The sequence below is a fragment of the Equus asinus genome, chromosome 21 (genome assembly GCF_041296235.1).
Source record: "Equus asinus isolate D_3611 breed Donkey chromosome 21, EquAss-T2T_v2, whole genome shotgun sequence".
Lineage (NCBI taxonomy): Eukaryota > Metazoa > Chordata > Mammalia > Perissodactyla > Equidae > Equus > Equus asinus.
In genome coordinates this window covers 80036137-80050676 of record NC_091810.1, presented here as the reverse complement: position 1 = coordinate 80050676, position 14540 = coordinate 80036137, and the positions used below count along the sequence as shown (strand labels likewise).

The window sequence follows — 14540 nt, the reverse complement described above, 5'->3', positions numbered from 1 at the left end:
CCCAAAGAGTTATAAAAGCTTATGGGAAACATATGTAGTCTTCCAGTTTGTCTTTTGTTTTGTTTTTTTGCCCTTCAGTAAGTCAGGCAATATTGTATGTTGGAATGTTGAAAACAGCAATTTTAATTCTAAAGCTATTACTGGAAAATTTGGAGGCTGTTGGCTGATTTTGGAGAAATATTTTTTTGATTGAAGTAATTTGTCTGGGCTTTTTTTCCCCAACTCGTAAATGATAGCTTCGTTTTGCCAGCTTCTCAGAATAAACTGGTAATTTTTGGAAAGTTTTTCTTCAATATTTACCTCATGTGAACTATAACAAGAAACATAGAATTTAAAACAAGCAAAAAAAAAATAAAGTTCATTAATTATAACTCAGGTTTCGTTTTCTCCGTCAGTCAAAAAGAATTTTAAGCTTGTGTTTAATCTCCTAGGAAGTTTGTGCATTTTCGAACATAGTACAAACATATTTTGAGAGACTTGACTTAGACTTAACACAATTTTCATAGGCATTTCAGTGACAATCCTTAAAGAGGTAGTATTGAAAAATTCTTCCCCAAAATCTTCTAAGTAATCATTATTCAAGGGAAAGATTTTAGATAGTATTTTTAGAAATTTGATAGGAATGAAAATCAGAGAGAGGCGTCTGGAGCATTTTGTTCCACAGCAGACATGAAGCTTTTTTTTTTTTGAGGAAGATTAGCCCTGAGCTAACATCTGCCACCAATCCGCCTCTTCTGAGCTAACATCCATGCCCGTCTTCCTCCACTTTATATGTGGGACTCTTGCTACAGTATGGCATGCCAAGTGGTGCATAGGTCTGCACCCAGGATCCCGGACTGAACCAGTAAACCCCGGCTGCCCAAGTGGAACGTGCGAACTTAACCATTGTGCCGCTGGGCCGGCCCCATGAAGCATCCTTTTTTACTTGAGAGTGATAGATACTACAGTGTAGCGTGTTCTGAACAATGCCCTCTGAGGACTGGAGAGAGTCTTTGAAGTTATCTGCTGTCATTTCCATCCAGGACAGGGATTCTGTGTTCACCATCCTTCAGATATGACCTAGATGGTATGGTACCTTGTCTAGATGGTATGAGGTGCACAAAAGTAAGAGCAATGTTAGAAGTAAACAGACAATGATTACTCTGTGAGTTCAGAGGAGGGAGATATTTCTGACTGGATAATTGGAGAGTCTTTACAATGGAGGGGACTCAGAAGCAGAAATTGACTTAGGAAGGACCGGTAGAATTTCACTTGAGAGAAGGCCTGGCCCAAGCAAACGTGTGGAAGTTGGAAAGCACAGAGTGTGTTTGAGGAAAAAGAGTCTCAAGGTGGAGTCTCAGTAGAATACATAATGTTGATTGCTCTCCAGGAGCACTGCAGTCACTCCTAGCAGAGCATATTTGCAAGACGGCAGGCAAAGCTTAGGCCGGTAAATTGTTTTCCTCAGTCCTAATCGAGTTAGAGCTCATAAGAGCCATGCTTCATTGGGATGAAGTGGACAAGCATCTGGGATTCAGAACAAGTTGAATAAATGTGCAGCAAATGCCGTGTACTGGTGACTAATTATGGCATACCTTTATTGTGAATTATATTTACTATTATGTTTCAAAATATTTTTGCTAGCAAACGTTTGCTTTAAAAAGATGCATATCTGTATTATCTACATAAAGTTTAGATTTCATACTAGTAAATTTTTAAACGCAAAACAAATGCTTTTTCTTATTATGTATAGACACAGGGAACATGGAGGTGCTCCACCTGTATGGAAGTGAAAAGCAGAAGCAGCAGTGGCTTGAGCCTCTTCTTCAAGGGAGCATTGCCTCCTGCTTCTGTATGACAGGTAAAAGCACATCACTGTCCTCCCCCTGTGCAGTCAGTCATCCCGGGGTAAAAATGGGTGAGCTGAAGAATTGTGGGTTATGGCTCTGTGTTCCATGCTCATGGCCAGAAATGTGGATGTGTTTGTTTTGAACCCAGTTTTAAATTTTGGCATTTTTAAATGTGCAGAATAAAATTGTCCTCCGCTTTGGGAGGACACCAGGTGATGTTTTCTGGTAGCCTGCTTTAGGCGTTAGCAGCAAAGTAAGCTTAGTTTCATAATCTTTTAACTTGCATTTCTAAAATTGTCATCTATGGATATTTAAGATCTTTTTTGCCCTTATGTGTGAAATATTCATCTTTGTGGTAATTTTATATTGATACCTACAAAATACTTAGCTCTGCCATAAACCCAGAAGAATAGAACTTTCACCAATGCTAGTCATACAGCTCAAATAATAATCATGTAGGGAAATGAAACCAGGAGCATGTTAATAAAAATGGGTTTGGTACCATTTGTACATAGGAAACAGTGATTATGAATTCTTCAGAGGACAAAGTCATCATTTTATAATTGAGTTTAGAATTAAGCTAAATTTCATCTGGCCATAATTTTGGCCAGGTTTTATGTTCTTCTATAACATTGAATACCTTTATAAGAGCAAAACTGACCTCCATTTAAATCAGTATGAGGCATTTATTGAACACCTGCAGTATGGTGTGTTGTCTACAAAGCACTAATTGGAGGTTACAAAATAAGTGGAGTACACAGCTCCCTTTCTAAAGGACCGGATCTGTAGTTTTAGAAATAGAACACATGAAATATCCGAAGGACTGATTTGAAAGAGCAGCATGTTAACAAGTACAGATTACTATCATTGAGAACTAGCCTGTAAGTTCTGAAATGCCATGCAATAAGGCAGTCGTGTCAGGGCATCCCACAGAAAACGTTCTGAAGATGTTAGCCATTGAGCAGGCTCTATAAATGCAAGACAAACAAATTGGTGAAAGCATTCCTGAGAGAATTTGCAAGGCACACTTAGAAATTGTTTAAGATAGTAAACTATATGGTGGGAAAATCTAGCTTGCAAATACTTAGTACAGCTTTCCATTGTGGGAGGTAAAAAACAATATTTTTAATCTACTTTTGATGATTGGAGAGAGTGAGTTGTATCCTAAGTCATATATCAATGAGGAAGCCAAGAAAACAATACAGATTGCTGAGCCCCAGTGCTCTAAATACTTCATTTATTCATTCTTCCAATGCACATTACTAACTGTCTACTATGTGTAGATTATGGGAGAACCAGGGTGGAAGGGGAGAAGGATAGGAAGACGAAAAAACAAACATGCCTGTGTCCTCAAAGAGTTCACATTTCCTTATCTAAGTCTCTTTTGTAAACTGATGGTATCTGCCTGCCTGTAAATTCAGCCTCTGCTTATTTATAGAGCCGGATGTAGCTTCAAGTGATGCCACAAATATTGAATGTAGCATCCAACGAGATGGGGACAGCTATGTAATTAATGGCAAGAAATGGTGGAGCAGTGGTGAGTATTCAGATTGACCCTTTCTGTCAGATGCTGTGCTAGAATAATATGATACAGTTATTAGTGTCATGATCACAGTTCTTTAAATTCTGCTTTGAAAGCATTTTCAAATTTAGAAATAGTTGATAAAAAGAAAAATAATTTTAAAATAACATATCTTGATTAGGTGATGTTTATTTGAAGAGTAGAAAACATCTTTCTTTTTTTTTTTACATTTTGTGAGAGATACAATTCACGTTAGTGCACACTATTTTTGACCACCGTAATTTCTATCAAAATTAAATTTTAATAGGGGCATATTGCATAGCTTGTAATAATTTATATATGATTGTTTTTAAAGAGATAAGCTGTACATGTTACCAAAAATAATTTACTGTAGTACATATTTTCATTGCTTAAAAATATAAGTATTTAAGTGACAAAAAGAGTCTTTATACATAGGAAAATATATTGTTTGTCAACCTTCAGTAACAGACTCACAGAAATGAATAAACCCTTTAGGAAGTTATAAAAACTGGAACCTAGATAAATATAATTTTCTGAGGATTGCTTCTAGAGTATACATGATAAATCTAACAGGGTAAGTAGTTTGTTACTAAGGAAAGTTGCCATGATGGAACAAATTAGGTGTTTAGAAACTTACCAGGAATGTACTAAAAGGGCCAGAAAAGCTTTCTTGTGTATTTACTTGATTGTTAATTGCTATTCTTTCTGGAGTTTTATGAAATCACTTACAAATTAAGAAAGGGGGAAAAAACCCGATAGATTGAATTTTGCTGCATAGTTCTTAAAGCGCTAAAAATTATGTAAGGATATTGTTTTTTATAATTTAAAACAATTATAAATGCCCCTTAATATAAGCTTCTTTATTAATCTTTTTTAGATGACCTAACTTATAGTGTTTTTATTATTTATGCCTGTGACTACTATTTTCCGTATTGTTAATTTTAATTTTCATGTTTTGTGCATTTATGATTTTGTTTCTTCTTCTTGGATTCTTTCCTTCCTCCTTCCTCACCTTAACCTCTTCTTTGTTATAAGCTGCCACCACCGTGTTTGAGATTTGAGTTTCAGAATAATGCAGATGTTTTATCTGAGGGAGAAGATCATTCATGTGTATTGAAGCGAGAGATAGAGCAGTTTTATATTTATATGCTGAAAGTACTGGTTGGCTCTGTGGGATCTTCAGAATCGAAAGGAATCTCCTCCACATTTTGTCTTTGTCTTCTCCAGGACCCATATTTCTTGGCAACTTTCATAATGTAGTTTTTAAAAGAGGCTCCCATAAAAACATACAGGATTGGGTTGAGGCAGCTGTGGAAGAGTGCAATGCTCTCTGTGACTTGGATGGCAACATCCATGCGTTTGCTCATGTCGCAGTCGGTGATCAGGGAGTAGATGATGTCTATGGCTTGGCAGAACTTGACAATGTTATAAGGCAGCTGAGTGACAATGAAAACTATAACCACTGTGAGCAGAACTTTGAGGGGTCGAGATTTTTTAATGTTTGGCGTCTTGATAAGTGTCCTTGCTGTGAGAAAGTAGCACACTCCCATTATAAGAAAGGGTATTACAAATCCAATGCAGATTTCCAGCATTTGAATCGATGCTTTCATTGATGTTCCTAGATGGTATGGAAAGATGGGAATGCACCTAGCTTTGTGATTTACTGTATAAAAAACCAGCTGAGGTATACTTAGCAAGATGGCAGCCATCCAGACACAGAAGCAGATGAGCCGGCATGGTTTTCCCACTCCTGATGGACTTGGGGCTTTAGTTACTGCCCAATATCTGTCTATGCTGACACAAGCCAGAAACTGCATTCCAGAAACAAAGTTGACTGTGTACAAGGCTGAAGTGACTTTGCACATGATTTTCCCTAAAACCCACCCATGAACTGCATTGACTGCCCAGAAAGGCAGAGTGAATAGAAGGAGTAAATCTGCCACAGCCAGATTCAAGATGTATACATCTGTTTTGGTTCTTTGCTTCTTGTAAAAGGCATAAATCGCCACTACTATGGAATTGCCTGCAAGTCCAATGATGAAAGCTACTGAGAAGAAGGCAGGCAGGAAAACTTTTGCAAATTTTCTGACCTCTTCTTTTATACAGATCACTTCATACTGACTGTAGTCGTGAGTGTTGTTCATTTCATTTTCCTCATAATAGTAGTCTGTTGACTGGTTGTGTTCCAAAGCCATGCCTCCTATCTAAATGGCAAGAAGAATATAGGATATTCATTTTAATATTGCTTAAAAGGAAACAGTTTTTAGCTTGCATATGTTTTGTTCTTTTACTAGAGAATAGATTGTTGCCATAAAATACATGAGCCTGAATCTGCCACTCTTTGAAACTCTAATGGAAGCCACACTGGAGTATGTCCCCAAGATCAGTTCTTTGTCCTTTGTTTTAACAAGTCTGTGGGCAGGAGCTGGGATTTACATGGGGAAGATAAAAACAATACACTGGGGAATTTACTGAATCATTTAACTCCAAATAAAAGGAAAGACTTTTATGTAAAATTAGTCTTTAAAATATGAAAATTTAGTCAGATTTCAACTAAAAGGAATAAAAAATGTTATAATTTTTACATATAGAACTTTGTGATTCTTATGCAGTACAGTCATGCATCACTTAACAACAGGGATGTGTTCTGAGAAAAGTGTTGTGAGGTGATTTCGTTACTGTGTGATCATAGAGTGCACTTACACAAACCTGGATGGTATAACCTACTACACACCTAGGCTGTATGGTACTCATTTTATGGGACCACTGTTGTGTATGTGGTCCATTGTTGACCAAAATGTTGTCATGTGGTGCATGACTGTATATCAACAATAAAGAAAACATTAAAATAAATTACTTTGGGGCCAGCCCCATGGCCAAATGGTTAAGTTTGCGTGCTCCGCTTCAGCGGCCTTGGGTTCTCTGGTTCGGATCCTGGGTGCAGACCTATCACCGCTCATCAAGCCAAGCTGAGGTGGTGTCCTAAGTAGCAGAACTAGAAGAACCCACAACTAGAATATACAACTATGTACTAGGGTGGCTTTGGGGAGAAGAAAATAAAAGGACTGGCAACAGCTGTTAGCTTAGCACAAATCTTAAAAAAAATTAAATGTTATTTTATTTATTTAAATAAATTCATGTAAATAAAATAATTTATTTTATTTTTATGTTATTTATTTATAATTTTTTAAAACAAGTTAAATAAATTATCTCAGCATTTATACTTAATTCATTAGTTGGCTTTTATAAAACAAAGTCTCCTCTAGTTAGTTTCCCTCCAAAACCTGTCACTATATCCTCATTGTATACTCCTCTTCGGTAGCAGCCATTCCACTAGTCACCTAAGCCTTAAGCCTCCACCATCCTTGACTTCTCTCTTACCTTCATCCTTGATTTCCTGTCAGCCCCTAAGTTCTGATTTTACCTTCCAAAGACATTTCAAATCTCTCTCTTCCTTTTAATCTGTGCTCTTTGACACATCCACACAATTCGACCATAATTCTTTCTTACCTGGCCTACAAAAATATCTTCCTAACTGGTATCCTACTGTTCTTATTTCTCCTTACCACCTGCTTGTCAAAAACATTTTTCTTACTGCCACCAGAGTACTGTATCTCTAATGTGCCAGTCTGTCACTTTCCTGCTTAGCTCCTTAACCGAAAGACACAAATCTCTTCACCTGAAAGATACAATCCAAGCTTCTTAGCATGGTACCCAAGCCTCCCTCCATAATGTGGTCCTACCCAGGGTTCCTGCTATCTCTCTCCACCATGCTTCCTGCACCATAAACAGTAACCGTACTGTAATCGATTTGCCAGCAGTTTGCTGGCACACACATGCTGCAGCACGTCTCTGTCATTACTCATTCTGTTCCTTTAATATTCTATTTCCTGCCCTTCCCTTGAAGGGCCAGTTCCTACTCACTTAACTTGGATGTTGTCTCCCCAGAAGACTTCTTGATTCAGTAGTTATTATCTACCTACCTCGCAGACAACTGACCTCATCCTATGGAAGAGATGTGCTTCCAAGACTACCTTTTCCCTCTACATTCTAAGTTCCCTAAGAGTATGACCTTTTGGATTTATGTTTGTAGTTAATATCTTCTAGAGTACCTGGCACACACTGGCTGCTCAGTAAATATTTGTCAAACTAAAGGTTGTACTGGCAGGTATAAAGCTCTTAGTCTAGAATGGATAGCTGGTATACCAGGAATCTCTGTCTCATTGTTACGTTATTTTACTGTATTGGCTATTAACACTGTGTAGTATTAAGATAAGTTTGCACAGAATTCACAAGTGTTAAAATGTATCTAATAAGGACTTTCAATGTTTTTCTTGTAGTGCTGAGTTTTGTTTTCCTTTGTCCTTAGCCTTTCTGTCTCCCTTTGGTTATTTTTGTCCTTGGAAGAATCTCAAATATTCTTACAGGATCATTAATAAAAATATTATTTTCAAAACAGTGTGCCAACTTATGGTACACTTTCAAAAGAATATTCTTACACCTGCTAACCCTTTTTGGATGAGTAAAGCAAAGTAAAGAAGGCCCCTTGAGGAAAGATTCCACATAGAATAACTGCTTTCATTATGTAAAAACCAGGTGCCGACAATTTAAAATGACTATTTTTATCCTTAAATTTATTTGAAAAGTTCCAATCTGGAAGACTAATCTGGTCTTCATTTTCTTATGCATTAATTATTAACACAATATGAACTTTGTTCTTTCTTCTCTTTCATCACAGAAATCTTGAACCTGATGATAAGGGATAATATAGCCAAATAATATAAGATAATAAGGCAGGGTATTTTTAAATAAGAATTAGTCTTACTAAAAATGGGAGTAAATAGGAATAGGAATGGAAATCATTTTCAGAAATGATCTTTCTAGCAGATACATAGAAAGACATTTAAATATAATTACGAGAACAAAAAAAATTGTGTTTTTGTAAAACAAAGCAGAAAAAAATGGTAGAGCAAAACCTATTTTCTCGTTAACAAAGTATTATAGGTAAGTAATGATATTAAAATAATACTGTCTTGTTATATTCAGATTTTTGTTTTAAGGTTATAGTGTATGGCTCTTTCAAATACCTCTTTTTTACACATGTAAACATTTAGATTTTAAAGCATATACAAAGTCTTTAGCCTTTAAAAAAAAAGTCATATTCAAGTCACAATGAGAAAAGAAAGAAAAAACCAACCTGTTTCAGTGAGCAGAGAGGAGCAGTCTTGAGTGCAGAGAGTAAATCAAGTGACCTCTCTAACTCGGACTACTTTTGTTTTCGTTTTTCACCCCGCCTTTGTCTTGCATCCAAGAGGGCTTTCCCGAAATTTAACCTCATGAGCTCTTGATTTTATGCATTACCATCCTGTGAAGTCAAATCTGGGTTCTTAAGTGTCCTAGGATACAAACTTGAAAGAATTCCATCTTGTTTCAAAACTACAGACCTTACAAAGTTTCCACTTAGCCGAAGGCAACAAGAAAGTGCCTGCAGCTAAGGCACTGAGTACCTAACCAAAACAACTCACCCTAGGGCACCAAGGCAGCCAGCAAGCACTTGTAGGCAGCATCGAGAGAAGTACTCTCTGAAGTTGTCTTGTCTAAAGAAGAAAAAAGTAATAATTTTAACTCAGAAAATTATCTTTTTAAACACTAAATTATCAAAGACTAAATTCTGAGTAATCATTAGGCATTTATAGTGGAACTTAATACTTTTTATGCCACATCACTTAATATTTTACATATTAGACTCCTCTTGGCTTCACTGTATTCCTCTATCCTTGACCCTAGAGTATGCCTTTCCCCATGACTTTAAATTCTCTTGCCTTCTTGTAAACTTTTTCTTCAAAGACCAGCATATAAACCTTCAAAATCCTTCTGTCTGGAGATGTTATTTTTCTCACACTTCCAAATAAATGAAAGTTAGAGAAAGGAGAGAAATTTATGCAGATTTAGCCTTTGTGGTCCGTTTAAACTTGACTCTCCTTGTATTTGCATAACAGTTCCTTTGTTTACTTTCTCACGCGAGGCTAGGCTCAGTCTCCACCTGCACAAGTTATTTCAGGCTCATGCCATTTTTTCTCCAAGCAATTGATGTAACTTTCTTGTTGATTAACAGAAAGGAGGCTCTAGGCCACTGGGGACTTCATCTTCCTTTGTCTTCCCACAGTGTGTGTCTGAGGGTACAGCCAGCTTCTCCTAGTTATCCATCAGTCTCTGAGGAAGAGTTTTTGCATGCAGCTAAACCACTCACCAAGAAAAAAGTGCCTGATTTGTGGTGTTTTCCATTTTCCATGGGGTAAATACTCCCATCAATTTTAGCCTACAAATGTGAAGTCATGAAGGCAGAGTTGCTAAGAGATGAGCATAATCAGCTCTTGAGTGGGCTCTACCACACTTAGTCCAAAAAAGGCATCTCTTCTCCTTACTGTGGATGATCATTTCTGTGATCTCTTGCTCCCTTCTGAAGGACACAGCCCTTAATGTTATCCCTGCCCTGGCTAGGCTGTCTGGTCTTTCCCTTTCTCTTCCCTCTTGTTCTTGATCTTATGTGTATTGGTGCAGGAGGAAGTAAACAAGCAAACCCTCCGCTAAATTCTTAGAGTGGCCTGTAAGATCCCACAAGATCTGTCTCCATCCCTCATTGCCTCTCTGACCTGATTTTGAACTGCCTGCTCCATTGCTTGCTTGTTCTGCCACACCGAGCTCCTTGCTATTTTGAAATGTACCAGGCACATTCCTTCTTAGGGCTTTTGTACTGGCTCTTCTATCTGCCTAGAATGTGTTTCCTCTTAATATTTGCAAGGCTCAACTCCCTCGTCTCTTTCAAGTCTTTGTCTAGTCACTACTTCCTCACTGAAGCAATCTCTGACTACCCTATTTAAAATACCCCTCACCTGCCTGTACTCCCAATCCACCTTACCCATAGCACTTATCATGTGCAAATGCACCATATCATTTATATTTGCTGTCTATTATCTCTTGCCCTGTGTTAGAATCTAAGCTCATCAGAGCAAGGACTTTTGTTTGCTTTGTTCACTGATCAATCAATTGATCTATCATAGATATATATATCATTCTATATGTATTTTATTCCATATATATGTATATATCATATATAACATATATATGAGCAAAATGTCATTATGTGGCGCATGACTATATTTAAAAGTATCTATCCCTTTTCTTTGTTCCCCCCTCACAACCACATGCTTTCTTGTAAATAGCTTTCCCTTCTTGTAAGTCAGTTATAATGCTATAATCTTTACATCTTTTGAATTTGCACACCATTTTTGCTAATTCAAACCATACCCAGCCCTTGGGGCAGAAAAGACCTCAGGATCAAGCTTCTTCTGGTAGTATATAGGGAGTCACACTTGTGTATGAAACATGGTGAAACTACCTAATTGTCTGGCTTTTTCCTATATTTTCCTGTTCTCCACACAGAACTACAAGAGGTGGTGTTAATAGCCAAGACTTGACAAAACATGAAAGGCAGTCATATAACTTGGAGGCTAGGAAAAGGCATCACTTATATTAGGCAACTTTTCAAAGTGCTTACTTGGTGTTTCTTTTAGTGCCTTTTGGTGCGGGCGGGGGGCCTTCCCTTCGATGTTTTCTCTTATCCCTAAGAACAGAGTCTTTATGATTCCAACTGACTACTCACCATAAATTGTCTCTCACCCTTACCTGCCCTAATATAGCAATATCCCTTGTTCCTGAAGAATCTCTCTCTCCACACCCATTTTCATCCTTCCTCTTGTAGCCCCATTTTGCTCATTAATAGATATTTGGAAAGTAATCTGACTAAACTATATACTACATTATCACGGAAAATACCATTGATATTGAGATATGTATTGAGCATTACTTAGATAATCTTATGATTTCTCTTTAGTGTCCATATTGCATGTTGAATTCATATCATATATGAGTTTTTTACTTAGCATTTTTGCTTAAGCATTTTTATGTTATTCTAAACTCACCATAAATGGCATTTTTAGTAGCTAAATAATATTTTATTATATGGATTACCATAATTTGCCTTACCATTCAACTGTTGTAGGACTTTTAGAATGTTCCCAGTGTTTTGCTATTACAAGTGATGTTGTATCTTTGTAGATATTGTGGGAAACTGCACTTAATCTAATCTTACTGAGGAGTATTGAAGAATGTGATTAACCATGTATAACTTATTCCTTTTTTTCTTACACAAAAGATAGCATTCTCACTATTCACACTGTAGAATAATCTTAAAGTTCTTTTAGATAAGTGTGTAGAAAGCTTCCTTATTCTTTTTAGAAGGGTTCCATTATATGGACATACCACAGTATATGTAAATAGTCTCCTATTGATGGATATTGGTTTATGCCCAATTACTTACAAATACAAACAATAATACTGCAATGCATAATCTTGTACATGTGTCATTTCCTTCAGGAACAGCTGTATCTGTAGGATAAATCCCAGAATTGGATAAGTGGATCAATGGGTAAATGAATCTGTAATTTTGATGGATATTGCCAAAGTGTACTCCACAGGGCTAGTATTACTCTGTACTGTCACCAATAATGTATGGACGTGTCTATTTCCCTAGAATGTTGCCAATAGAATGTCTTATTTCACTACCCCTTTGCTTTCTGAATGACTTATAACAGATTCAGTACCTCCCCTTTCCTTTCCAGCTATATGAAATATTTTCCCTAAATTGTTTTTTCACTTTTTACTTTTGTTTTTTAAATGTACAGTAGTTTTATACAGATAAACCAATTGATCTTTTTCTTTTGATTTCATTTATCATTTTTAAGTTTAAAATTTCTTTCCCATCTAGAGATTTCAAAAATGTTATTTTTCATCTAGTTTTTTATGGCTTGATTATTTAAGTTTTCAAAAAATTTTCAGCTCTCATCTATTTGGACTTGATTTTGATCCAACCATATTCTGTAACAATGTCAGCAGTAGTAGTAGCATGTAACACTTATTGAATACTTATTAGATATAAACCCTCCTAGAGGTGAAGTAAGTGAATTTCAAAGGGTTTCCCCCAATAAAAATAACACATAGGATCCAGTGTCAAGACAGTGGTATAGGAAGACTCTGAACTCACCATCGCCCATGGACACAACAAATTTACAACTACTCTTGGAACAATTACTCCTGAGAAAGAACTGAAAACTGAATAAAAAGAACCCTCATAACAAAGGACACTGCTGACTGAGGTGGAAGAGGCAGAAACTCCTTTCTAGAAAGAAAAATGCCACCTTCAAGCCATGGTACTTCACTGCCAGGTGAGAGCAATCTTAAGGTATGAAGCTTTTCCTGGAGGAGCAGGGGATCTGAGTGGGGGAGCTGTCCCACAATAAGCAGCTTTTGGACTCAGCACAACCAAGACAAGTGTCATAATATCTGGCTTTGCTGCCTACTAACAGCAACGGGGAATACCCTCAGAAAAGCTATCAGACATAAGGCAAAAAAAAACCCTGCTCTTAAAGGGCCCATACACAAACCCACCCATTTGGGAAAGCAACCTAAAATCACCAGAAAGTAAGGTGTACAGTCCTTTGGTTAAAAGAGACTCACTTGGTAGGCTCTCAGTGAGAGATGAGACCTCCCTAGGGACTGAGACATTGGTGGCAGCCATTATTGTGACCTAGCACAGGCATGCTGACACGGATGCTGGCAGGCACCATTAGAGTTCTTCCCCTGGTGTGTTAGCCCAGGGGACTGCCCCACACTTCCAAGCTCAGCCAGGGCAGGCAGCCCACCCTAGGGACTGGCCCCACCCAACAGCAAGCCCTCAGGAAACTTCTGGGCGCACATAGGTGCCTGCATAGGTGTCTGGAACCTTTGCAGCCAGGCAAGTGGGTCCGCCTCTGTGGGGCAGGGTTTGCATGAGGTGCAGGCCTGTGTTAGTAGAGTGTGGGGGGCCTCTGCAGTGGGGCGAGTGTGTCTGCTTCAGTGGGTCAGGGTGTGTGCACTGTTGACAGGGTGTGTGGCCCTGCAGGTGGTGGGGCTTACAGCTGCAGCAGACTTGTGCTTCTCAAACAGCCATGTAGGGGATCAGCCCCACCTTCCAAAGTCTATGCCTGGGGCTGGCTCTACTCAGCTGTACTCCTGAGAGAGCTGACAACAGCCTTACAAGTCAGAGGCCTGGAGCAATTGTAAGCTCCTGAGCCTAACTAGCCACCCTGGGAGCATACTCACTTAACAGAAAAACTGCAACTGGAATACTAGACCTCAGAGCCAACTGTGCTAGGGCTCCCCACACCTGATAGAGTGGCTGAAGGGATAATAGCAACCACACGCAGCTGAGCATTACAACCAATTGGCCAAGGGGACAGCCTAGCCTCTCTGGGCATCTGCAGCAAGAGCAACCCTGCCACAACAGAAGGACACATGTAGCCCACACAGGGGACACTCCTAGAATATTTGGAACTGGTGGTGAGAGGGAAGCACACTGCTGGGCTTCATAAGGCATCTCTTACATAAGGCCACCTCTCCAAGATTGGGAGACGTAGCTGATCTACCTAATACATAGATATAAGCACAGAAAAAGAGGCAAAATGAGGAGACAAAGGAATATGTTCCAAATAAGTGAGCAGGACAAATCTTCAGAAAAATAGCTAAACAGGGGCCAGCCCTGTGGCCAAATGGTTGGGTTCATGCACTCTGCTTCAGTGGCCTGGGGTTTTGCTGGTTCAGATCCCAGGCATGGACATGACACCACTCATTGGGCCATGCTGAGGTGGTGTCCCACATAGCACAACCAGACGTACTCACAACTAGAATATACAACTATGTACTGGGAGGCTTTGGGGACAAGAAAAAACAAAAGAAGACTGGCAACAGATGTTAGCTCAGGTGCCAATGTTTAAAAAAAAAAGAAAAAGAACTAAACAGAGCTAAATGTTCTATCTGATAAAGAGTGCAAATTGATAGTCATAAGGATGTTCACTGATCTTGGGAGAAGAATGGATGAATTCCATGAGAACTTCAACAAAGAATAGGAAATATAAAAAAAGAACCAATCAGGGACTGGCCCTGTGGCCAAGTGGTTAAGTTCGTGCACTCCGCTTCGGCAGCCCAGGGTTTTGCTGGTTCGGATCCTGGGCATGGACATGGCACCGCTCATCAGGCCACGCTGAGGCGGCATCCCACATGCCACAGCTAGA

At 38.5% G+C, this 14540-nt stretch overlaps 2 protein-coding genes across 3 annotated transcripts in view; one reads left to right on the top strand and one right to left on the bottom strand.

The window, feature by feature from the left end:
• Window positions 1-14540, top strand: part of ACAD11 (acyl-CoA dehydrogenase family member 11) — an 80862-nt gene that overhangs the window by 39752 nt on the left and 26570 nt on the right. For both annotated transcript variants that reach the window (XM_070493191.1, XM_014857999.3), the window contains 2 exons: window positions 1733-1840; window positions 3268-3366. In XM_070493191.1, coding sequence (XP_070349292.1) covers window positions 1733-1840; window positions 3268-3366 — 207 coding nt within the window. The remainder of the gene's footprint in view (window positions 1-1732; window positions 1841-3267; window positions 3367-14540) is intronic.
• ACKR4 (atypical chemokine receptor 4) lies at window positions 3523-9358 on the bottom strand. The gene is made up of 4 exons (XM_014858001.3): window positions 9195-9358; window positions 8898-8969; window positions 8570-8737; window positions 3523-5576 (listed from the first exon to the last, which is right to left on the bottom strand). The coding sequence occupies exon 4, from the start codon at window positions 5565-5567 to the stop codon at window positions 4515-4517; it is 1053 nt and encodes a 350-aa protein (XP_014713487.2). The 5' UTR covers window positions 5568-5576; window positions 8570-8737; window positions 8898-8969; window positions 9195-9358; the 3' UTR covers window positions 3523-4514.

Bases quoted from the DNA above. Each gene is read 5' to 3' on its own strand.
- ACKR4 (XM_014858001.3), bottom strand. From the start codon at position 5,567: ATGGCTTTGGAACACAACCAGTCAACAGACTACTATTATGAGGAAAAT.